The 26,408-nt window shown below is 46.5% G+C and overlaps 1 protein-coding gene across 1 annotated transcript in view; it reads right to left on the bottom strand.

Moving 5' to 3' along the window:
* The window catches only part of Zc3h12d (zinc finger CCCH-type containing 12D), a 36,181-nt gene extending 19,004 nt beyond the window's left edge, over positions 1-17,177 (bottom strand). Inside the window, 2 exon segments of the mRNA XM_052169271.1 lie at positions 10,673-11,053; positions 17,019-17,177. Coding sequence (XP_052025231.1) covers positions 10,673-11,053; positions 17,019-17,029 — 392 coding nt within the window. The 5' untranslated portion in view covers positions 17,030-17,177.
* Positions 17,178-26,408: the final 9,231 nt, after the last annotated feature.

The following is a 26,408-nucleotide window of genomic DNA, read 5'->3' on the forward strand; positions in this document are numbered from 1 at the left end:
TGCCCTCCTGGGGACTGGTACAGAGACAGGTAGGTGGCTGGATCTGGGACTGTGTAAAGGGAAATCAACAGGCTGAGCTGAGGATGTGACAGCGCCTCCCTACTTCTCCGTTTTCCCTCCAGCTGTTCACTCAGCCTCGAACCCCACCCCAGACGCTGTCACTGGGTCTTTGCTGCGGCTACCCCTGTCCTCTCACTGAATTCACTCCTCTTCCTGCTTCTCTGCTGAAGTCTTGCTTCCCCAGGAGAGCATCCCCTGACTTCTTAGAGTCTATCACACAGACACTCCCCAGAGCTTAAAGACATCCACCCTACCCAGACACAGTGCAATCTCTCTTGTAATCTCAGCACCCCAAGAGGCCAGGGCAGAACAATTGCCTGGAGTTGCAGGCCAGACTGGCTACTTACATAGGAAACCATGTCAAAATAGAAAGCAAAACAAACAAACAAACAAATAAACAACAACACATACACACATACACACACACACACACACATACACACACACACACACACACACACACACACACACACGCTCCCAGGGGACTCTACAGGACAAAGGTCCCAGGGCCTGACTAGTTTGGTCCCTGATTATTAGGGAAGGCTTACTAAAAATCTGCTGAGTAGATTCATGATAGAGAAGATACCAGCCTCATAACCAGCAGAAAGAGGGGCATCACAGGCAAAAGGGAGGGTTGCCTGGAAAGACCATGATATAGCCCCAAAACATCACTGTGCTCACAAGTCACAGAGGAAGCACAAGGGACATAGAGACCAGAACAGGAAGAGGCCAGAGGCATTGGATCTAAAGCTGAAGGTGACAGGTGGCTGTGAGCTGCCTGGTGTGGGAACTGAACTGGGATCTTCTAGAAGAGTAGCAAGTACTCTGAACTGCTGAGCTGCCTCTCCAGCCTGAGATAGTTCTTAGAAGGTTGTCTCGAAGCAGCCAGCTCACATCCAGTTGAAGACCACACTGACTTTCCCTAACTGCAATCTATTGTGTGACTGTCCAATTCCTGGGAGTGTGGGACAGACACAGGTTTACAGAGTAAGAAGGGATGTCTAGGGAAGCAACTAATCTGTAGACCACAAGCTAGACTCCCAGCAGATATAAGCTATCTCTGGGAATTTCTTCAGCTTTGGTAGCCATAAGAATCCTGACTTAGCCGCCCAAGGTGACATTTCTCTCCTCAGCCACAGAGGCTGCTCTAGGAAGCTTGTTGCAAACAGTTGGGAGAAGATATCAGTCAGGGTGCCCTGGGAAAGGAGGAGGAAGTGAAAGTTAGTCCCTTCCACCCACACTGGCTGGAAGAAGAAAGGAGGTGAGGAGGTCACTCTCTGGGTTCCTCCTGACGCCTCCTCCTTCTGATAAGTCCCGGGTGGAGCATGTCCAAACTCTCCCCAAACCAGGCTGCCCGGTTTAAAAGTGGTCCCCAGTGTAGCTAGAAACAACTCCCCAGACCTCTTACAGGTCCTAGGCCTGGAGGTTGTTAGAGAGCTGCTGATGGAACAGGTCCCTGCTGGAAGAGAATATTTTAAGCCAAATGACGCTCCTGTAAGAAGCCTTAGAAACTCTTTTTCTAAAAACCACGGGATCAGTGAGGTCTCCAGGACAGCACAGGCCACGTCCAGAACTGGAGGCTCCATCCTAAGGAGAGTTGTCTAATAAACACCAGACAGGCTCCTTTGATGATGACAGTGATCAAAAGATGTAACAACCTCTTGGGATAACCTCTAGCAGTCTGCAGCTGGAACAGGGGGCCATATTTTGACCAGGTTTGCCTGATTGCGCATGCCTCTTCTCCCTCGCTCCAAGTCCCCCTTTATTTAAACCTGAAGTTCATATCAATACTCTGAATTTAGGGTCCCTGGATCCCTTTACCTGTTCCTCTTCTCAGGGCACGCTGATTAAGACTGTTGGCTGCTTCCTCCAACTCCTTGTTTCCTTAATTAGCACATTGTGACAGGCTTAGCTGCTGGAGCTGCCAAAGCCCCAACTTTTGACCTAAAATTCTTGTTACAATTCCAGTGCACCAGGATGCCCTGTGGCATATCATGAGACCCCCAAACCTCCTGTCCCTGCTATCACAGATGAGGTCCTCGGTGATTACAGGGAAAGGAGTAACCACAGGACAGGGATAGAACCACAGAGCCTGAGTCATACAGAAGGCTAGACCAGGAGGGAACATCAGACAGATATAGACAAATGTCAGGTCAGCCCCTCCCCTTTGCAAAAACTGAGGAAAGATCTGTCCAGCAAGGGAAATACTCTGAAGGACAGACACCCCCTCCTCCACATTCGCTCCACATTCAGACACACACAACTCCTGAACAGAGTCACCGGGCCCCAGCCGGCTCTCAAATACAATGGTCACTACCACAATTACTCTGAGAAAAAAATTAATTGCTCTGTTTCCTGCAACTCTCCATGAATTCCAGTCAAGAGATGACAGTCACCCTTGGTCCCTTCAGGAGGAACATGCCCACCTGGTCATCTGTCCCTGTCTTTGTATCAACTTACAAACTCCTACTACAAGACAGTGCTGGAGCTAAAACACCCACCACGGGTGCCCCTGTAATCCTAGCATTTAGGAGGTTACAAAGCAGAATGGTAACCTTGAGGCTAGCCTTGTCTAATGTTGAGTTTCAGGCTAACCTAGACTATAGAGAAAGATCTTTTCTCAAAAGATCCAAGCACAGAGCCTCAGGACACAGCTCGGGTGACACAATGCTTGCCTGACACGCACAAGGCTCTCTGGGTTTGTTCCTGGCATCAAGTACGTCAGTCAAGGCGGTGCATGCCTGTGACCTCAGCACGGAGGGAGCAGAGGCAGGAAATCCGGGAGTTCAGGATCAGCTTTGGCTGCGTCAGAAGTTTGGGGCCAGCCTGATCTATATAAGACCCTGTTTTAAAACAACAACAACAACAAAAAAAGAAAAGCAGAAAAAAAAAAAAGAAGAAGAGAAGAGAAAAGGGACACCTGTGGCTTTGGAGTCTCTTTTGGGGACGTGGGGGCCGGTCAGGAGGCACAGAGCTCATTTTAATAACTGTAGAGTTCTGCTTCCCAGCCATGTGACTCATTTTGTCAGTATGTTACTCCCTTGAGGAAACGACTTTCAGCCCATTTTACCCTTATGGAAACAAAAGCAAAGAAACACGCCTAGCTCTGACCTGGTGATAGCTGTATGAGCCCGTCACTACAAAGTCTTCCTTTTCCAAAAAAATCTTTGGAGCCCAGACAATAAAGTCTTGGACACTGAGAATCGTCGCACTTGAAGCAACTCCCATGGAGAGAGGAGCACACACTGGGGACAAGCTGTCTGGAGAGCCATGGGAAAGGAAATGAGGGGCTGGAGGTTTTGAATATTGGGAGTGTAGAAAAGGGAAGTGGTTGGTGTCCAAAACCAATTCTGCCTATATGACAACTGCGCCTGCAGCAGCCAGTGAGAGGGCTGTCATTTGCACACTGGAGCTGTCATTTGCACACTGGATAGTACTGACTAGGGTCTAAGAATACCTGGAGAAGTCAGGGGCGCACAAGACGGCCCATGGGTTACAAGGTCATGGTCATGGTCATGGGGTGGGATGAACAAAGCTGTCTCAGGCCTTTGAGATGGAGAGGCTATTTCCACCCCATTTCTTTTTTTTAAATATTAATTTTTAAAGATTTATTTATTTATTATATGTGAGTACACTGTAGCTGTCTTCAGACACTCCAGAAGAGGGTATCAGATCCCATTACAGATGGTTGTGAGCCACCATGTGGTTGCTGGGATTTGAACTCAGGACCTTTGGAAGAACAGTCAGTGCTCTTAACCACTGCACCATCTCTCCAGCCCTCCACCCCATTTCTTATTGGAGGCTCAAACCGGTAGTGCTTTGAATCTGCCCAATGGGACGTCTAACCCAGTTTGGGTCAGTGGAAGGAAGGGGGATTACAAGAGTTGTCCTGGCTGCCCTGCTCTTAATGAGGCAGAAATGGGTGTGGATTTAAATAGGAGTAGAAGACCCCAGCCCAGAAGATAGCCCTTACCCGATGTCATGCAGAGTGACTAACAACTGTAATCCCAGTACTCAGGAGACCGAGGCAGGTGTATGAAGTCCAGGGCCAGTTTAGGCCATAATACCAAGACTTTGTCTTAAAACAAACCAGCCTGGTATGGTGATTGCTTTGGAAAGAGAGAGGGAAGGTGAAGTGTAGGCTGGAGATAGAATTCATTGGGAAGATGCCAGCACAGTCTACACGAAGCCCTGGCTCACCCCCAGTGCCACATAAAACCAAGGACAGTGGAGGCTGTCGGTCAGCACTCCAGCAGAGGAGGCATGGAAACCAGAAATCCTGGGTAATCTGTTACATACAGAGGTCAAAGCCAGCCTTGGCTACATGAAGCTGTGTCTCTGTAAATAAAGTACATTCATTGCTAGACATTTGTCTTGAAGCCACACGTCTAGAGGACAGTTATACAGCTTACATTGTGATCTCTCTCCTCCTTTTCTTCATATGAGCATATGTACACACACACACACACACACACACACACACCTATTGAAAGGACTCTACTGGATTCTGACCCAGGAGTCTATCAGAGCCACTACCCAATATGCACATGATGGTGGGGAACCCCAGGACAGGGAATAACAGAGAGAGTCTTGGTCTTGGCCCTGCAAATCTTTGGAGAAGGAAATAGGGGCCTGGCACATCCTGTCCAAAGCTGGCACTCTACCCAGAGTGCTGTACTCCATATAGGATGCCATTGATGCCAGGCAAAGGCCTGTGCATATGTGCTTGCCCAATCTGCTGTTGTTTCCCAGGCCAGATGAAGGGAGAGGGGAGAGCTTCAGGGACGGGAACAGAAGATGTGATGGGGAGCTTATAGGAAGCGGTGATGGGTAGCTTTGTAAAAAGTACAAAGCCTAGAGTTGCTGTTTTCTTCCTCTGTGACCTTAGGGAAACCATTGCATGTCTGAGAAGCCAAAGAAGAGAAGTCCCTTTCTTTATGAGAAGAATGAGTTCATCTCTTTCTAGAACATGTAAAATAAGTGCCGTGAATCTTAGCATGTCAGAATTTTTTTTACGTCTCCTGGCCTGGTAGCAGCGGTGCATACCTTTAATCCCAGCATTCAGGAGGCAGAGGCAGGCAGATTTCTGTGAGCTCGAGACCAGCCTGGTCTACAGAGTAAGCTCCAGATCAGTGAGCTACACAGAGAAACCCTGTCACGAACCTGTCCCCCACCAAAAAGGCTTCTGAAGTTACTTAGTTCAACTTCTTAATTGTGTAAACAGGACTCTAAAAAAGACCAAGGTCTGGAACTCATACGGATTCCTCATTAGACCGAACTGAAAAACTGTTTAGCTACTAATTAATTCCAATGAAGTAAAAGGAAATTACTTTGAAACGCCCAGGTCCTCTGTGGTATTAGCTACATTCCAAGGTTTCCATAGCCACATGTAGCAAATGGCTTACACAGCAGTAAGGCAACTCCAGAACTTTCCACCCTTACAAGTTACTATGGACAGCCTTGGGACAAGTGCTCAGAACTTGAACTTCCAAGCACAGAACTGCTCTATCTTCTGACTCTAGCCTTCTGTTTTCCCGTGTGGACATGGGACTGTGGAAATATCCGAGGCCTGGCTCCCAGGGCCTGGTACAGTGAGCGTTGTACCACGTTACAACTCAGGCTTATTCTTTATTGGACTCACTCTCTTCAGAACGACAAAGTAAGCTACCAGTACCACATAGAGGAACCCAAAGGACTCCTTGTGTTGTTAAAATGAGGAAACAGAGGGCTTTTAAAGTTTCTTATGGGGTACCTCCACACACTCAGTTCCCTTCTGTATAGATGAGTCACGATCATAAAGTGTTTCGTAACTCTCAAAATCCAATGTGTTCTGAACAAATACATCTTCTTTGCTCATAAAAGTCTCAAATCTAGGACCCAGGCCAGTTCATCAGGACCCAGCCATCACCAGCAGCTCTGGTCTAAGCAGCCTGAAGTCCAGTAGAGTTGGAAATGCACCCCTGGAAGCTGGGTCTAACGAGTCAAGTGCTAATCTTCTCAAAACCCATCAAGTCTCTTCCCCAGCAGCTGGGAGGTTCAGATACAAAGACAGATGGCCCTACTTGAACTTTCTATATTAGCACAGGGCACGTGACTTAGTGCATCTGTAACTTCTCATGGTGTGTCAGTGGTCCTTAATGCTTTGGAGATCACAGACCCTTTAATTATTTATGAAAATCTCTACAACTCTGCAGAGAAGTGATCATACGTGCACAAATATGCCATAATGCATACCATTTCAAGCCATTCTTGGCTTTGAAAGTAGAGGGGCCCCAGATCCTGGCCTGCAGGGAAAACTAAAAAGGAGATTCTCCATCAGCTCTGCAGACAAATCTCTGGATTTTAGCTCAAAAGCTCCTTTCAGACTTCTATGTTCCAGAAACAAGAGCATGTGACAACAAGTTGCGAGCCATCAAATGACAGCAGGTGTTAGCCTGCAGGGAGTGTCTGGAACATAACTCCCCAACAGTTGGAGGGTTGGGGGTGAACAAGCCTTGCTACCAAAAGTCAGGCTACTGTTTTCTATAAGCAAAGGCCCGGGTCACCGTGGGATGGAAGGACGGCCAGCTGTGGAAGTTGTCCCTGGCAACAGTAGCCACACTTCTTATAGGTTAGGGATAAAAAGACACATGTCCCATCAAGGCTTCAAGTTCTCTCTGCTCCCCCAGGAGCAGACAGCAGCCTCACCTCTCAAAGCAGAGGGTAGCAATGTCTGGGATCCTATAAACCTCAGAGGAGCGGGACGTCCAAAGAGCATCTCTGACACCCTCACACAGATACACATGCAGTCAAAACACCGATGTACATAAAATATTTTTTTTGAAAAAGATCTGTGCTCTGTAGCTAAGGAGACAGAAGTTTGAGTTTCCATCCTGCATTCTCTATAAAAGGGGGGGGGGGTGTCTCTGATCATTTTCTTCATGGTTGAGGATGTGGTTGGCCCTGGAAACAAACTCAGCCCTGGAGAGCACAGTAGAAGGGCAGAGAGTCTGCATAGACGTCCTCTGTGCTCTTAGAACTTGGCCTTTGGAGGAAATTAATTACAGTCCATAGTCAAGGAGTTGTTATATTATTTGTGCTTTTCCCTAGGATCTGAGGAGCAAAGAGGTGTGTGTGTGTGTGTGCGCGCGCGACACGCGCAGACAAAACTGAGGTATTTCATAGACAGAAAGTACAGGGAAACACTTAGACTTTGGCACTTTCTTTGTGGTGAATCCATGTGATGATTTCTGTTCGCAATCCACACAGATTAAGCGTGCAAAGACAAAACTGGCCACAGTTGGTAGGATGGGGTAGCACTGGTAGTACTGAATAGATACTTCATAGTACTACCAGTGCTGAATAGACACTATGACTAAGACACTTCATAGTCATGTTGTCATGGTCAGATAGAAGACGTGGTTTCAGTTTGAATTTCAGACTGCAGCAGAGTCCCATACCCCGCTCACAAAAACAAACAAACAAAAAAAACAAAAACAAAACAAACCCCCCTGCCACGAGCTTGCTCACATCATTTTAAGTGTCCTCTGCTCCCCAAGGAGAACACTTCATCCTGAACTAGTCTGTTTGTGATATGGCTACTCCAGTATTTTCTCCCAAACTTGGGGAACTCGTGCCATCTTGGGGCTGACACGGGCTTGGATTTGTGTAGTGACACAAGACCCTCAGACCCTCTTTCAATACTGCCTAGTAAGCTTTGTCCGGATCATGCAGAAGCCAGGCACCTCTTCCCCTGCACTGTCTAAGGCTGTTGAAACATATCGAAGTTATTTTTTTTTATTATTTACACTTATTGATTGGTGCAGTCATCCGTGGGAAGGTCAGAGGACAGCTAGCACGACTCCCCGTTTCTCTATCCACCATGTGGGTCTCATGAAGAGAACCAAGGTCATCAGATTTGGGAACATGAGTCTTTATCAGCTGAGTCACCTCACTGACCACTGGATTCTTTCAAGCCCCTGTCCTGCCTAGTTTACTCTCAACTTGACAAGTTGAGAAAATGCCTCTGTTAGACAGACTTATGTGCAAGTTTATGGGGAATTTTCTTAATTAGAGATTGATGTGGAGGGTCGAGACCGTTGTGGGTATCGACATCCTAGGCAAGTGGTCCTGATGTGTATAAAAAAGCAGGCTGAGAAAACTGTGAAGAACAGACCTGTAAGTAGAATTCCTCCTTGGCCTCTGCTTCAGCTCCTGTCTCCGGGTTCCTGTCCTGAGTTTCCACTTCGGCTTCTCCTGATGATAAACTGTAACCTGGCAGCCAATTAAACCTTTCCTCCCCGGATTATTTTTGGTCATGGTGTCTCATCACAGCAATAGAAATGCCCTAAGGAAGATTGTCTCTTTAACACCTGAGAGACCAAAATGTCATAGATTTCCCATCTGCTGCCGAAAGGGGGCGTAGGAGGGACAGCGCAAGAACGAATGCCCAGTCCCCGTTAGGAGCGGGGTGGGTGGGTGAGTGGGGGGCGTCCATCACCCCTTGCTACTATCCCTGTGGGCAAACTTAGCAGATAAAAAGGAAAAGGAGCACACTGCCATGCTGAGCGTGTGGGGACACCCACTGGGCTGGACCATTCCAAACTTCCGTCCTACAGCGCCAAATTCAAAGTGTGCTCAAATCCCTGGGGGGAGCTTTGGATGCTTGTTGACACGTTTGGAAGCCGCTGATAACTGCTTTTCGGAATTCCTACTCAGCTTTTAAAAGGGGGAAGTACCAGTATTTATAGCTGAGAGTGAGCTATTTCCTACGGCTCTGCCCTTTGCCCGCCTGTAACTCAGCCAAGTTTGCGCAATGCCCTCCTCACCCAGCACTGAGCGTGGAATCTTAGGAGGTTGGGCCACAGCGGAGCTTTGCCAAATCAAACACAGCAACCACACGCGCCATCAAGCTGGGCACAACCAAGAGGCCAAGTTACAAAGACTGGCCTGGCACTATCTGCAGCTCAAGGTGGGAGGAGAGACCCCCAGCGACGCTACTTTCAACCTTAACTCGGGAACTGCAGCCTTGCCCACCTTGGGCAGGCGGGCGGGCGCCAAGCAGAGGGCTTTGAACATAACCTGGTTCTCAGGCCCTAAGGGAGACCGTGGAGATCTACCGGCCTGCTCAGCACAGAGAGGAACCGAGGACTCCGCCTTTCCAGAATAACGCAGCTGGCTGAGGACAGACTCGGAAGAGGGAGCCCAATCTGCCAACACCTAGCCCTGGGCTCCTGCCTATCCGCTTGCTTCTCTCCTTCTGTAGAAAGCTGCTCCTCCTGTGAGTGTGAGCGAGCGTCAACTTGCTGAGCAGGCTACAGCAAGCACTTTTCCCCTCTAGGAAGGGTTGGTTCCACGTCACAGAACCAGAAAGCAATTTGCCTCGTTCACACAGCTACCAAGATTTAGAACGGGGTTTGAAAGTCTGACCCAGGAGGAAGAAAGAAAGAAAGAGAGAGAGAGAGAGAGAGAGAGGGAGAGAGAGAGAGAGAGAGAGAGAGAGAGAGAGAGAGAGAGAGAGAGAGAGAAAGGAAGGAAGGAAAGAAGGAAAGAACGAAGAGGAAAAAGAACCCAACACACTAGACTTAGAACTAGCAGTTGCTCTAGCTGCACCACCTCGGGGTCTATACCCAGAAGCACACCATCAGCACGCTTTCACACCCATCTTTACTGAAACCCTCTTCACGGTATTTGTGTTATAGAGTCAGTCCAGACACCCAGGCCCTTGCTTATAGAGAGCAGTAGCCTGACTTTTGGTAGCAAGGCTTGATTTCCCCCTCCCCCGGCACCGCCCCTCTACCTGCAACTATTGAGAAGTTATGTTCCAGATGTTCCCTGCAGGCTAACACCTGCTGTCATTTGATGGCTCACGACTGACAACGTGTTGTCACATGTTTTGGTTCTGGGCCACAGAAGTCTGTGAGGAGCTTTTGGGTTAAAATCCAGGTGTCTGCAGAACTGACTGAGAGCCTATTTTCTTACATTTTCCTGTAGGCCTGGATCTGGGACCCTCTACTTTCACAGCCAAGAATGCCTTGAAATGATACGCATGGTGGGATATTTGTGCACAGTTACTATTGCTTCTCTGCAGAGATGTATAGATTTTAATAAATAAAAAACAAATAGTTAATAAATAATTAAATATCACTATAAATAATAAACATAATTTATAATTAAATAAATAATAAATTCAGTGTGTATATACAATGGTATGTAAGTTATAAAAGTGATGATCGTGTCGTTTGCAGGAAAATAATGAAACTTAAAATTCATCTTAATCAATACAAGCCAGACTCAGAAAGTCCGAAGATGGCTTATATATGGAATCTCAGTTTATGTATTGTGTACCTGCGAAAGGCAGGGAAGGATAAGGGGGCCATTTGTTGAGGAGGAAGGGGCCCAGTGGGAAGAAAGGTGAAGAGACAAGAGAGGCAATAGAGACAGGTGACATACATACATGACTATGTCATCTGAAAACCTATTGTTGTGTAAAATAGTTTTTAAAAACTCATCCATCGATCCTAAAACTCTTTGAACCAAACCACAGAGAGGAAAATGCTTCCCAGGTCTCCAGATAACAAAGTCTCTGGCCCCAGCACTCGGTAAGAAGATGAAGGAAACCAAAGATGCTTACCTCATAGCCACATTGCTACCATCGATCACTATGGGCCGCAGGAAGCTGGCTGGATCTCCACCAGCCTCTTCTAGGCCGGGTCCCAGCCCCTGCTGGGCAGAGTCTTGAACCCCGCATCCCCGGGGCATTAGCACCACCCCGGCGCCATTGGCTGGATCCTCCTGGGCCCTTGGGCGGCTGCCCGTCTGGATCAACTCTTGCAGCACGTCATTGACCAAGGCACTGTCACCCAGTTTGCCCAGCACCCTGAGCACGTCCTCCTGGCTGTAGCCCAGTTTCTGGAAAAACTCCATCTTACTCCGACGCTCCATATCGTGCCAGCTGTTGCTTGGCCCAGCCCCTGCCGCGAGCTTCCTCCTGGCAGAACTGCACGGGCATGGGCTAGAAAGAAAAGGCAGTCGTCAGGTGTCTGCTGAGCAGCCTGGCAGCCAGGCCACCGGCTGCGATTGCTCCTCCCTCGTGGCGTTATCTGGAAATCATGTGGCTCCAGGTCCCCTTGGGGATTTTCAGTAGCTTGGTGTGGCTAGCAAGCCACCGATGCAATCACGCCTCTTTTACTTTTAGTGTGTTCTCTGATGCCTTTGTTCCTGTGTGCCTGTGCGGGGAAAGCTAACCAGGGCCCAGGGTGGCAAAGGCCAAGGAGGGCACCACACCAGGCAAACCTTCTTAGACTCTATTAGGAGCAAGATGCTACCCAGATTTCTGGACTGAAGTGGTTAGCAACAATACCTCCGGGTGTCATGGTACTTGGAGAAAAAGACCTTTCAAATCAGGTCCTTGGGGGCACACCTTCACTCTACAACAGATGCTGTACAAGAAGAGACAGGCACTTCACACACACACACAGACACACACACACACACACACACACACACACACACACACGAGCTTAGGAGGGTGACGGGACCCCTGTGGTTATGAGCAGGTTAGGAAGTGGGATCTGGGAAGGAACCAACATTGTTGACTCCTTGATCCAGAACTTGCGGCTCCCAGAAGACAGTGACTTTCTGTTGTGTCAGCCTTCACTTGCCAAGATGGCTACAGCCGTCCTGGTTGTAGAGATACTGGCGGGCAGTATAGGCTGCTGGCTCAGCCACAAGAGAACACTCACAGAAGGAGCCCCTCCCAGAAAGGCAAGGCTACCCAGGAACCGAACTCTGCATTCTAGCTCAATTACTGATTCAGATCACACAACCTTAATAATAAACAGTCCAGACTCATGTTTGGCTCTTCCTCTGGGGACACCCAGCATGGCCTGTCACACCTCCCTATGAAGGGATGACAAGGAAGGACCTGCACCTGACAGTTGTGTTCAAAGGGGGGGAAATGGAAATATTCAGGACACACTGGGACTCGGTGCTAGTCACAGAAACTTGACACCATTCAAAAAATATCTAAAAAAAATGTAGTGATAATTCATGAAGATTGCAAAGGTTGCAAAGGAGCCAAGCAATGCAGAAGTAGAAAGAAAGTATAAAACACAGTCTACACCTCCAGGGCTGCGTATGCAGGCCATGTGTCTGCAGGACTCCAGTGCTTTCTCTCTGCACCTACCTGCATTTAATAGAGACACACAGATATGGTGTTAGGATTGTCCCTGGCTTATTTTTGCACGCATGACGCCATGCTATATGTATCCTTAGCAGCTTGCCTTTCTCCTTTAAAATTCATCTTGTCCAAGCAATTTCCTTGATCTGCCTGTTATATGCCCAGAATCAAACTTGATGGTGAACGAACGAACAAACGAAGGAGCAAACGAACGAACAAACGGTAGTCTTTCATGTCAACCGAATGACGCAAATTTAGTCCTACCTCTTATTTTTCTGCTGTTACAGACGCTGCTTACTGAAGATTCTTGCAGATGCTCCTTTCACTACCCCGCCCACTTCCCAATGCTACCTTTCCAACCCAGTCTTCTGTATTAATCCTTGACAGTATGTGTGCTTCTGGGCCAACCTCCCAGTTAGCTGTCACACACTTCTGAAGACCTGTCCTTCCAGGGCAGGAACCGGGACAGAACTAAGTAGGTCAGAGCTTGCCAAGGGCAGAGCATTTCAAATACAATTTTCTAGTCAGAGAGACCTCTACTGCTGCGCCACCATACTTACTCCCACAATGCCTCGGTGCAAGCTCTCTGGCTTGGACCCAGAATTGTATTAACAATAATCTGACCATATTTCCATCTACCCCAGCCCCTAGTGACTACAGAAAGGACACCAAGTTCCTGAGTGTGCAGAACAGCTGTGTCACCCTGCGGCTCTGACCTTGGCCACCTCACTACCTACCAGTGGCTCACTCGTCCTTACTCAGAGCAAAATCAATCTCTTCCTCTTATCTGGATATTCCAGAATGTTCCCAAAAAGATGTGCTTTCCTCTGTTTTGGTTTGGTACTTCAAATTTCAAGGTACGTACCACTCAGGGGGAGCCTCCTGGACTCCTCAGAGCCAAGATGGCTTGGCCAAGCTGTCTACCACAGCATATCACACTTGTGATCCGCTCACACGGGTTAGTTATTCTTCTCAAGAGAATCAATCATTCTGGCCTGTCACCTCGGAGTCACCGTCTCTCAGTGACACCTGGTATAGCTAGTTCAATAGTTTTTCTTGTTTTTAATGGATGGTGGGCTGGGGTTTTCCGCTGATGGCCTGAGCTGGGGTTTTCCTCTCTTCCCACACGTTTTTCCCTGAGTTGTAAATCTCAAAGAACCCCGTCCTCTTGGGGTCCCAAAGGGATACTCCCCTTTGAGTCCTCACTTCCACACCCAGAGAGTCGATAACTCTCTTTTCTGGACAGTCTATAACCACTGTGCCCTCCACATGCACTGACACTGGCCCATCCTCCTGCTCCACGGAGCAAACTTACTGACTACCTACTCACACTGGCTCCACAGACCCAAAACAAAACACACTCTAATCTCTACCTGCTCCTAATCTACTCTGGAAAACAGGCTGAAAAAATGTATGTAGTAAGTCATAAACCCAAAGTAAGTGCAATAAGTACCATCAATTGTTTTGGGTTTGGCTTTTTGTTTGTTTACATTTGAGTGTGTGTGTGTGTGTGTCTGTCTATATCTGTGTGTCTGTGTAGATATGTATGTGTGTATGTGTATGTATGTGTGTGTCTGTGTGTATGTCTATGTGTGTACATGTCTGTGTGTGTGCCTGTGCGTGGATATGTGGGTGTATATGTATCTGTATGTGTGTTTGTGTGTGCATGTCTGTGTGTGTGCCTGTGTGTGGATATGTGCATGTATATGTATGTGTGTTTGTGTGTGCATGTCTATGTGTGTGCCTGTGTGTGTATATGTGGGTGTATATGTATCTGTATATGTGTTTGTGTGTACATGTCTATGTGTGTGCCTGTGTGTGTATATGTGGGTGTATATGTGTCTGTATGTGTGTTTGTGTGTGCATGTCCCACAGGGATCCTCCCCTAACTGGAACATCGGTTCTCTTCACAGGCTACTGTTATATTTTCTGGAAGTTTCCGTGAACACTTCACCCCTCAGTACACCCCTGCATTTATTTCAGAGATAAAGAAACAACAGAGAGACAGCAGCAGAGATAGAAACATTCAGGTTCCCAGTCGGATGTGGTGGTGCAGGCCTTTAATTCCAATACTTGGGAGGCAGAGAACACAGATCTCTGTGAGTTCCAGGCCAGCCTGGTCTATAGAGTGAGTATCAGGGCAGCCAGAGCTACACAGAGAAACCCTCTCTCAAAAATCTAAAACAAACAAAAAGAAAAAAATGTATATGTTCCCACTGTGGCTTTTCATGTTTTCTATACCATTTTTATGAACTCTTACTTAAACTTCTGGTTTCTCTCATTGGTAAAACAGTCTAGATGTACACATTCTCCCTTCAGGGCTGGGGAAACAGGCCACGTAGCTAGTAAATAGCAGAGAGTAACACTAGTAAGTTCCAGAAATAACTTGTTATTTTGAGTCAGTTGCTCAGTACAGGGGTAGCACATTAACCGTTGCAGAAGTGGAAAAATTAAATGTCAGCTGAGTGGCTTCCCTTCAGCCTCAAAGGAGCACCCCCACAAGGAGCCCTCTGCTTACTTTGTCACTACTGCTGAGTGGGACAAAAGCAAGAACATCTAAAAGGAAAAGACTTGTGCCTGATGGGGGGAGCAGGCAGGTGGCGGAACCCTCCCTATGGCCGCTTGCTTTCAGGGGAGCCTGCAAGGCATGTGCCACCGAGCCTTTTCTGAGAAGACTTTCAAAAGGTACATGTGCCACCAGACAGCTGTTTTTAGACAGCTGTTAGTTACAAAAACTAACAAAGAATTCACCTACTTCAGAAAATAATTCTCCCTCGGGACCTCAACAGCAACTTTAGTTCCTTTTAAGACAAATGATTTCTAAATAAGGGAGGAGCCAGGGGTAGGGGCCTCTGCTCTCCGGAGTCTCTTCACTCTGATGATCGTGTCTCTGAGCTGTTAGTTCTCAGCTGCTTAAGTGTGACCTTGCTATTTTTAAAATCTTAGAGTCTTAACAGCTTCGTCTAAGTTTTCTTCCTCAATCTTGACTGGAAGTCCCAGATAGCCCAGAAGATTAGTGACGAAATCTTACAGATTTCATCATGAGACCTCAGAAGGGTCAGTGTCCTGTCCCTCTCTTCTTTAGACCTGATGGCAGACACAACCGTCCTGTGTCCCTTCTCAAAGCAGCAAACCCAGGTCTGAAGATTCCCCAAGTCAAAAGCCCGCACTCTCTGCCTGGAAAAGCCTCTGGAGAAATTGAGGAGAGACTGAAACAGGAGAAAAATGAAAAATAAAGATTTGAGAAAGAGCAGTCCTGTCCCCTCCCCCCCATCCCACCTGTGCACAGCCCTGCCTGATTAGGAGGGGCTGCCTCCCACACTGGGGAAAGAGAAACCTCCTTCTGGGGTGGGAAGCACAAGCTTGTTCCTCATGTGGCGCTTTACCTGAGAAAACTGAGGGAAAGAGCCTTGGGTGAGTCACCTAGGGTGCCAGAGCTCCTAAATGGTGATATTCTCCATCCAGACCAGAGAACCCCTCCAGTGGCCACCTGTAGTGCAAACCCACAGCACTGGGCACCGTCCTGGCCCACGGGCCACTTGAAGTCAATCACAATAGTGAGGAGAAAGCCAGCCTGGCCCCAGCTTCTCAACAACTCTATGATGTTTGGTGAGTTGGCACAGATTTCCAGTCCCTCAGTGGATCTAGCTATCAGTGAGATGTGGTTTGGTTTGGTTTTGTCAGAGTTTGAGGAAGTCACAGAGAATCTAAAATTTCATCCCACAGGGCTTAATTTTTTTTTTTTTTTTTTTTTTTGGCCTGCTTACTTCTGCCTTTTTAAAAGAGAATTTGTAATTTAAAAACATATGGCAGAGGGCTAGGCCTGCATCTTAGCGGCCCTGTACTTTCATATGCACAAGGCCCTCTAAGCTCATAGTCCGTATGGGCGAGAAGTCTACACATTGGGTAACTATTTGCTGGCCCATCTCCAGAACTCTGCATCCCTTGAAGTCCACCCCCTGAGCCCCCACCCCTGCCCTCACCCTAGCCGGATGCCATCTTTCTACTGCCTCCATGGATTTGGCCAACAGGAGTGGAATCACACAATGTGTATCCGCTGACACCATTTGTTTTTTAACTTACCTTAATGGCCTCAAACTCCAACCATGTGGTGTCAGAATTTTCTTTCAGTTTGAGGCAGAATCATAACCCACTATAACCCACATGGATTATGAATCATAATCCATACATTGTTTGTGTTCACTGATAGGGGCTACTTCTGCTGCTTCTGTCTCTTCGCTGCTGTCACTCAAACTGTTAGGAGAGCATGAGCGTTCTGGCCTGGACTTTAGGTTTATCCTCAAACTTACTCCCCCCGCCCCTTCTCTGCTGTGACAGGTAACTTACAGGTATGCTTGAAGCATTTACAGCCACGGTCCACAGACCAATCCATGACCAGGTCCATATTAGCATCATCTGGCCTGGGAGAACACTCCCTAATCTTGGGTGACAAAGCCTTGGTTTCTAGTTCTGCAAAGAATGGGCCAAAGCAGGCTAAGACCAGGCAATCACTTCATCAGCCCTCAGGCAGCTGCTGAAGCTCCTGGTCTCTCTCCAACCAGGAAACCCGACACGGCGGAACCCACATCTAGACTGGTAGACACGTTAGTGAGCTTGGAAGGTGTACAGCAAAGTCCACTCCTGAACTCCACAGCATTCACCGTGGCTACCGAGCCCGCAGACGGAAGATGGTTTACTTCTCTTGGCTGGATTAGCCCCCATCCTCTCCCAGACGCACATAGCAATCCTTGCTAAAAGTGGGCAGACACTGCATCAAACGGCAGTTAAAGATGCTTACCGTAATTCCATGATTTGAACACCTAACAGAACGAATGTCTCAGGTGTGAGAAGCCAGCACGTTCAGGGCAGTCCTCGCTCGCACACCTGTCTCTAGCGTGCCCTCCTCCCATGCCCTTGACTAAAGTCTGGACTGTGCCTGCCACGGTACTGATAGCAGAGCACAAGCACTCACCAGCAGGGTGTGTCCCTCGGGCAGCTGCCTGAGCCTTCACAGTGACTCTTTTCTAGGGAGTGCTCGCAGCTCAGTCCCTCAGGACTCGCTGGAGTCAAAGGAGGGCAGAGTGCCCAGGCCACGCCCCCGCTAGAAGTCGATCAGCCACGCCCACGGCTTCACTTCCTGCCCAAGTCACGTTCAGCTGCAAAAGGTACTTAGACTTCGTGTGAGAAAAGAAAAGGAAGAAGGCAGTGAGAGGTAGGAAGTTCTCGCCTCCACCCAAGTCAAATCAAAGTACAGCAACTCTGCAAAACAAACGCGCGCCTCCTCCCGGGACAGCCAGGAGTCTAAGAGGGCAAAAGCACCGAGGAGACTCAAAGGGCGGGAACAGCTGCTAGGTTCCCACTCCTGGTGGCTGGGAAGCCATCTGCTTGAAGATGCTCCTAAGGGAAGTTGAGGCTCCGCTAAAGAAGGGCTCAGAGGCTCTCTTTAATGCTGTCCTTCGTGGAGTGAGTGACAGTTTTCTCTACCTGAGGAGGTCAAGTCCAGGCCTACACAATGCACCCACCATTCAGCACAGAGAACAGACTCAGAATTATGTTTCCTGAATTTGGGAGGTTTTACAGCAATGCAAAAAAAAAAAAAAAAAGATTGCATGCATGTATAGCAGCCACACACACACACACACCCAGATAACGCCCTCACAAAGACTTTCTCAAGGATATAGCAAGGGAGTCAGGCTGAGTTTTGAACACAGCTTGGTCCTAAGGAAGTAAGGACGGCCTGGCTTTCTTGGTGATGGGGATTAGAAATTAGGTCCTCCTGTTCACACAGCAAACACGCTTACCCACTGGGTCTTCTCTCTAGCCCTTCATTTATGTTTTTGGAAACATCGTCTTTGTATGTATTTCAGGTTGTCCTTGAACTTGCTGTACCCCGGCTGGCCTTGAACTCAGTCCTACCTTGGCCTCCCCAGTGCTGAGATTGAAGGTGTGAACTACCACACCCAGCCTTGAAACTTACTCTCTTAGGTCCAAGACAACAGGTCTTAGAAGCTCTGGGAAGATTATTAAGATGGACCCAGGATGTGGGATATGAAAATCTTGATTTGTAGGCCATTGAGAAGCCTCAGCAGGTAAAGGTGCCCACGGCCAAGGCTGATAACCTTCGATTCCTAGGACCTACATGTGGAAGGACCTTGACACATACCATGGCAGAGTGCATATGTGCGCGTGCGTGTGCTCGTGTACACACACACACACACACACACACACACGAATGTATAGACATTTAAAAAGAATTCTGGGTCTGGGAGGTGGTGGCACATGCTTTTAATCCCAGCATTCAGGAGGCAAAGGCAGGCCTTAGTGAATTTGAGGATAGCCTGGTCTACAGAGCAAGTTCCAAAATAGCCAGGACTACACAGAGAAATCCTGTGTTGAAAAACAAACTAACAAACAAACAGAATTCTGCTCTGTGGCCATCCTGGGCCAACAGCACTTCTGAGGAGTTATGTATGGGGCCATTTCTCAGAAAAGATGATGGTGGATGGTGAGAAGGCTCAGCAGACAGAAGTAGCTACTGCCAAGCCTGATGACTTGAGTCCAATCCCCAGGACCTACATAAGGGGAATAGAGAATGACTCACTTAAGTTGTCCTGTGACCTACACTCTTGTCACGTCACATGCGTGCCCACATACATACATGCATATATATACATATGCACATGCACATACATATGCACATATACATGTGCACACAATACACATATGCTCATGCACATGCACCCACACATATATGCACACACACATACACTAAATCTTAAAAAATTATGAGTAGACAGTGACTGGGGAGCCTCCTCCTCCTCCTCCATACACATGCATGCTTTCACACACAGATGCACACACATGAAAAAATAAAATGACGATGCATCCAGGCAGTGGCGGTACACTCCTTTAGTCCCAGCACTTGGAAGGCAGAAGCAGGCAGATCTCTGAGTTCAAGGACATCCTGGTCTACAGATTGAGTTCTAGGATAGCCAAGGCTACACAGTGTGTACTGCCTGGTTTTGTGTGTCAAGTTGACACAGGCTGGAGTTATCACAGAGAAAGGAGCTTCAGTTGGGGAAGTGCCTCCATGAGATCCAGCTGTGGGGCATTTTCTCAATTAGTGATCAAGGGGGGAGGGCCCCTTGTGGGTGGTGCCACCTTTGGGCTGGTGCTCTTGGGTTCTATAAGAGAGCAGGCTGAGCAAGCCAGGGGAAGCAATCCAGTAAGAAACATCCCTCCATGGCCTCTGCATCAGCTCCTGCTTCCTGACCTGCTTGAGTTCCAGTCCTGACTTCCTTTAGTGATAAACTGCAACGTGGAAGTGTAAGCTCAATAAACCCTTTCCTCCCCAACTTGCTTTGTGGTCATGATGTTTGTACAGGAATAGAAACCCAGACTAAGACACAGTGAAACCCTGTCTCAAGATAAACAAAAGTTCAGTTGTGAGATTATATTGTGTTTAGTGGTGGCCAAAAGATTTCAGTGCCTTGATTCCTGAAGATACCATTTTGGCTGGAAAACTCCACACTCAGTTGTCTTTGTTGAGAGAACTACCTACCATATGGTCCCTTTACAGTATCTGATGTAGGGGAAGCTGGACTGGACTCACACACAGTGGGATGCTTCAGCTGCCATGACTGTGGGACTGGGAAAGAAGTCCCGCCCTTGGGCGACAAGCTACCCAGGGGAAGGAGAAACAGTTATAGCTGCAAACTGAGCCCTGCCTACCAGAGGAGAGGAAGGGGCAGCTGCTTGCATATGAAGAGTCCCGGGACTCTATCTCCAGCCCCACAAACATCAGTCAACCAAATTTGGGTACGGGCCTACACCCCACAAATACAGTTGTTGAGTCCTGAGCAAGTCTCTTTCCTTTTCCTCTTCTGCCTGGTCTACCCCAAGGCTGCTTCTGCCTACTCCCTGCCTTTCTGGTAACACTGGGGTCTGTGCCATGAGGAAGTGGCCCCAGAGGGCGTAGGTGCGTGTGGACAGACCACACAGACCGTGACCACAGAGGGAGGGTAACATGCAGGTAGGGTGCATGAACACAGAGCCCTGCAAGCCCAGGGCTCTCAGGAAGCTGCTTCCTTCCATCTATGGCACCAGTGGACACCAGACTTAGACAGCTTTCCTGAGTGACCTTAAACTGCACAGTGCGGTGGGGACAAAGTCGTAGGCCTGGCCAGAACGTGTTCACCAGAGGCAGGTGGGAGTCTTTACTCTCCAATCCTGCCAACATCGGGGTTTCTGAACCATTCTGCTTTTTGCCAAAGCCACACATGAGGAAGTGTTTGCCAAGGGCGTCTCAGCTTTTCTTTCCCCGATGCCAGGAGCTACAACAAGGACACTTCAGACAGGGTTTCCTGCACTGCAGCTGGTCATTGTCCCTTTACTTTTTTGGTTGGTATTATCTTTCATGTCCGAGGCCTTGTGTGTTCTGTGAGTGTCGTAGGTATGTGTTCTGTTTTGTACGTAACTTTTAACTTGTTTATCATGTTTTGAGGTGTACCTGGCCTATGTGAAGCACTGTCAATGGCTATTACCGTTTTGAGTATAAGTTGTTTCATTCTTTTTTTGTAGTGTCTGTGGTACGAGGACCCAATGCCAGGCCTCCGTCCCCAAGTCAAAGTCTGTGGCTCTCAGTGATTGACAGTCTCCCTATATATCTTAGACTGGCTTTGAAGTCATGATTGTAGTGTCCCAGTCCTTGGTGTGTGTGTGTGTGTGTGTGTGTGTGTGTGTGTGCATACATGCATGCCATGTCTGTGGAGGCCAGGGCATGACTTTCGGTAGTGAGTTCTCTTACTTCTCCTCGTTGATCTTGTCGTTTCTGCTGTTTAATGCATACCCCAGGACAGCTGGCCAGCCATTTCAGGCTATCCCCGTCTCTGCCTCCCATCTCCATTGTAGGGGTGCTGGGATTACAGATGTGCACCACCACATCTGGCTTTTATGTGAGCTCTGGAGATCAAGCTCAGGCTTGCATAGCAAACCCTTTTAGTGGCAATCCCATCTCAGAGGCCCTGCTTTGGTTTTGAGGTCCCCTCCTGCCTCAGCACCCTAAAGCCGTAGCCCGTGAAGTCCTGATGCCACATCTGACTTAAACATAATCTATGACAGAGATAGGTTTACCACAATCGGCTGTGGCAAAGCACAGCTCTTGAAACCCCTGACAAATCGCAGAGACAAACAGGGTGTGGTGGAACACATCTTTCATCCCAGCACTCAGGAGGCAGAAGCAGGAAGGAGACTCTCTGTGAGGTGGAGGTTAGTTGGTCTACATAGTGTTCCAGGCCAGCTAAGGCTGTATACTGAGACCAGGCTTCTAAAACAAAAAAACATTACAGAGACTCGCAAAACTACCATCCCCATCAGGGAGTGTGTGTGTCCTCCCACACAGACTGAGGGGCAGGAGAGGTGGCTGAGCCGTAAGAGGACTGCTGCTCTGGTAGATCACCAGGGTTCAATTTCTACCACCTGTATGGCAGCTCACAAATCTCTGTAAGTCCAGTTTCCAGAGATTTGATCGTCTCTTCTGAACATATATTCAACCATGAATACATACATACATACATGCATACAGGCAAAACATTCATACATATTAAAATAAAAACCAATGCAATTATTGTTGCGTGCTATCACACACAGGCTGTTTAGTTAAGCTTTAGGGAAAAAAAAAAACTTTGTTTTTTTCATTTCTGGGCCATCATGACACCACAGCTTGAGAAAGCTGATCGTCTCCTGCAGTGCAGGGCTGTGAGACAGATCCAGCTGTGGGAAAGTCTGGCCTTCCAAAGATCAGGCAGCCTGTCTCAGGACTGCAGGCCTTGTGAGTAATATGAGAGATCCAGAAGCAAGGGTCCTGCGGGGCGCCTGCTCTGTAGCTTTCTGTTCGCGTTGCACAATTCCAGCTACTGGATTCGCGCGCCTGCTCTACCAGTGGTTCTCAAGCTGCACGTCGTGACCCCTTCCGGGGTTCAAACACCCTTTCCTGGGAGACAAATATCAGATATCTTACATTACGATTCATAACATCGGCAAAAAGTACAGTGATGAGGTAGCAGAAAATGATTTCACGGTTGGGGGTCCGCACACCATGAGGAGAGTAACAGACCATTCTTGACTCTGGAAGACCCGCCTTTCCTAGAATCCAGAGAGAATCGTAGATTTTCAGAGAGCGTGGTCCACGCTAGCACTCCATCCATTCCTAAGAAGAGAAGCTATGAGTCAAAAGACAAAGGACTGATGGTCACTAACGGAGGACCGAAGGCAAGTGCGGGCCACGAGGATGGCGCTGCGCACACCACCGGGAGCCTGAAGCCCCGCCATACTGTTAGAAACATGGGCTCCAAGGACCACCCCAGCATCGTCCACTTGCCTCCGGCCAAAACACTGCACGAACTTTCCTTGAGCTCCACAATACCCCGCCCCACAGGAAAGGTGCCACGTTACCGCGCTTCACTCTGACCCCTGTCCTAAGGCATGGTCAAGGTCTAGCTTCTTATATCTGGGAACATAACTGTTATTTGGAAATAGTCTCTGTGAGAGTCACCCAGGTAAGCTGGAGTTGTACGGCCTTGAGGGGGCCTTGATGTAGTTCTTCAATTTATCAAAAATAATTTCCATTCACATTTATCATTTTATTAGAAGTTCTTTATAGTTCCTTTTTCAATTACTTTAGAAAAATTAATTATGTCTACCATTTTATCTGTATGATTTTCCATGAAAATCTACAATTTTAACCCATTTTCCCATATATTTCTTCAATTTGTTTCAGAATTATTTTCCATGTGAATCTTCAATTTTACCAGGTAGTGTTTCTACTTCCTTTTCCAATTATATCAGAAATGTTTTCTATGACTACTATTTTGTCTGATTTATTTTCTTTGAAAAGTATCAATTTTAACACATTTTTCTATATAATTCTTCAATTTTATCAGAAATACTTTCCGTGTAAATCTTCAATTTTATTCAGAAGTTGTTTATAATTCCTTTTTCAAGTAATTTAGAAATGATTTTGATGTCTGTCATTTTGTCTGTATAATTTTAAACGAAACTCTTCAATTTTAACACATTTTTCTATGTATTTCTTGAATTTTTCAGACATATTTTCCATGGGAATCTTCAATTTTATCATAAAATACTTATAATTCTTTTTGAATTAATTTAGAAATGATTTTATGTCTATCATTTTATCTGTATTATTTACCATGAAAATCTTCAATTTTAAAATTTTTTCTATGTAGTTCTTCAATTTTATCAGAAACATTATACATCAACATATTCAATTTTATAGAAACAATTTCTACTTCCTTTTTCAATTATATTAGAAATGTTTTTTATGACTACCATTTTTTTCAGATTTATTTTCCTGGAAAATTATCAATTTTAAAACATTTGTCTATATAATTCTTCAATTTTATCAGAAATATTTTCCATGTAAATCTTCATTTTATAACAAGTTTTTATAATTCCTTTTTGAAATGATTTAGAAATTATTTTGGTTCTTAGATATATTCTTTATTTACATTTCAAATGTCCCTTTCCTGGTTCTGCCCCCACCCCCCCAAAATCCCATAAGCCATCTCCCCTCCCCCTGTTCCCCAATCAGCCCTCTCCCGTTTCCCTGTCCTGGTATCCTCCACACTGAGGCATTGAGCCTTTCCAGAATCAGGGACTCCTCTTCCTTTTGATGTCCAATGAGGCCATCCTCTGCTGCCTATGTGTCTGGAGCCGTGGGTAACTCCATGTGTACCCCTTGGTTGATCATTTTGTCCCTGGGAGCTCTGGGGCTACTGGGTGACTCATATCTTTGTTCCTCCTATAGTATCTCAAACCCCTTCAGCTCCTTGGGTCCTTTCTCTAGCTCTCCCATTGGGGACCCTGTGCTCAGTTCAATGGCTGGCTGAGAGTGCCCCCCTCTGTATTTGTCATGCATTAGCAGAGCCTCCCAGGTGACAGCTATATCCAGCTCCAGTCAGCAAGTACTTGTGGGCATCAATAATAGTGTCTGGGTTTTGTAACTATATACCGGATGGATCACTTGGTGGGGCAGTCTCTGGATGGTCTTTCCCTCAGACTCTGCTCCACACTTTGTCTCTGTATCTCCTTCTGTGGGTATTTTGTTCCCCCTTCTAAGAAGGACCAGAGTATCCATACTTTGTTCTTCCTTCTTCTTGGGCATCATTTGCTATGTGAATTGTGTCTGGGGTATTCCAAGATTCTGGGCTAATATCCACTTATCAGTGAGGGCATACAATGTGTGTTCTTTTGTGATTGGATTACCTCACTCAGGATGGTATTTTCCAGAGTCACCCATTTGCCTAAGAAGTTCATGAATTCATTGATTTTAATAGCTGAGTAGTATTCCATAGTGTAAATACACCACATTTTCTGCATCCATTCCTCTGTTGAGGGGCATCTGGGTTCTTTCCAGCTTCTGGCTATTATAAATAGAGCTGCTATGAACATAGTGGAGCATGTGTCCTTATTACATGCCGGGAATAATCTGGGTATATGCCCAGGAGTGGTATAGCAGGGTCCTCTGGAAGTATTATGCCCAGTTTTCCGAGGAACTGCCAGACTGATTTCCAGAGTGGCTGCACCAGCTTGCAATCCCACAGTAGTGAAGGAGTGTTCCTCTTTTTCCACATCCTCACCAGCACCTGCTGTCTCCTGAGTTTTTTATCTTAGCCATTCTGACTGGTGTGAGGTGAAATCTCAGGGTTGTTTTGACTTGCATTTCCCTGATGACTAAGGATGTTTGAACATTTAGGTACTTTAGGTACTTCTCAGCCATTTGATATTCCTCAGGTGAAAATTCTGTTTAGCTCTGTACCCCATTTTTACGTGGGTTATTTGGTTCTCTGGAGTCTACCTTCTTGAGTTCTTTGAATATGTTGGATATTGGCCTTCTGTCAGATGTAGGGTTGGTGAAGATCTTTTCCCAATTTGTTGGTTGTCATTTTGTCCGATTGACAATGTCCTTTGCCTTACAGAAACTTTGTAATTTTATGAGGTCCCATTTGTCAATTCTTGATCTTAGAGCATAAGCTATTGGTGTTCTGTTCAGGAACTTTTCCCATGTGCCCATGTCCTCAAGGGTCTTCCCCAGTTTCTTTTCTATTAGTTTCAGTGTGTCTGGTTTTATGTGGAGGTTCTTGATGCACTTGGAGTTGAGCTTAATACAAGGAGATAGGAATGGATCAATTCGTATTCTTCTGCAAGCTGACCTCCAGTTGAACCAGCACTATTTGTTGAAAAGACTATCTTTTTTCCGCTGGATGGTTTTAGCTCCTTTGTCAAAGATCAAGTGACCATAGGTGTATGGGTTCATTTCAGGGTCTTCGATTCTATTCCACTGATCTACCTGCCTGTCACTGTACCAGTACTATGCAGTTTTTAACGCTATTGCTCTGTAGTACTGTTTGAGGTCCAGGATACTGATTCCCCTAAAAGTTCTTTTAGTGTTGAGAATAGTTTTTGCTATCCTGGGTTTTTTATTATTCTAGATGAATTTGAGAATTGCTCTTTCTAGATCTATGAAGAATTGATTTGGGATTTGGATGGGGATTGCATTGAATCTGTAGACTGCTTTTGGCAAGATGGCCATTTTTACTATATTAATCCTGCCAATCCATGAGCATGGGAGATCTTTCCGTCGTCTGAGTTCTTCTTTGATTTATTTCTTTAGAGATTTGAAGTTCTTATCATACAGATCTTGTACTTGCTTGGTAATTTTAACACACTTTTCTATATAATTCTTCAATTTTATCAGAAATATTTTTATTCAGAAATTGTTTATAATTCCCTTTTCAAGTAATTTAGAAATGATTTTAATGTCTGCCATTTTGTCTATATAATTTTCCATGAAAATCTTCAATTTTAACACATTTTCTATGTATTTCTTCAATTTTTTCAGACATATTTTCCATATGAATCTTCAATTTTGTCAGAAAATATTTATAATTCTTTCAGTTAATGTAGAAATGATTTTATTTCTACCATTTTATCTGTATGGTTTCCCATGAAAATCATCAGTTTTAAAACTTTTTTCTTGTAGTTCCTCAATTTTATCAGAAACATTATACATCAGCATTTCATCAGAAAAAGTATCTACTTTCCTTTTCCAATTGTATTAGAAATGTTTTATGTCCTACCATTTTATCCATATAATATTCCATGAAAA

The sequence above is a fragment of the Apodemus sylvaticus genome, chromosome 23 (assembly GCF_947179515.1).
Source record: "Apodemus sylvaticus chromosome 23, mApoSyl1.1, whole genome shotgun sequence".
Lineage (NCBI taxonomy): Eukaryota > Metazoa > Chordata > Mammalia > Rodentia > Muridae > Apodemus > Apodemus sylvaticus.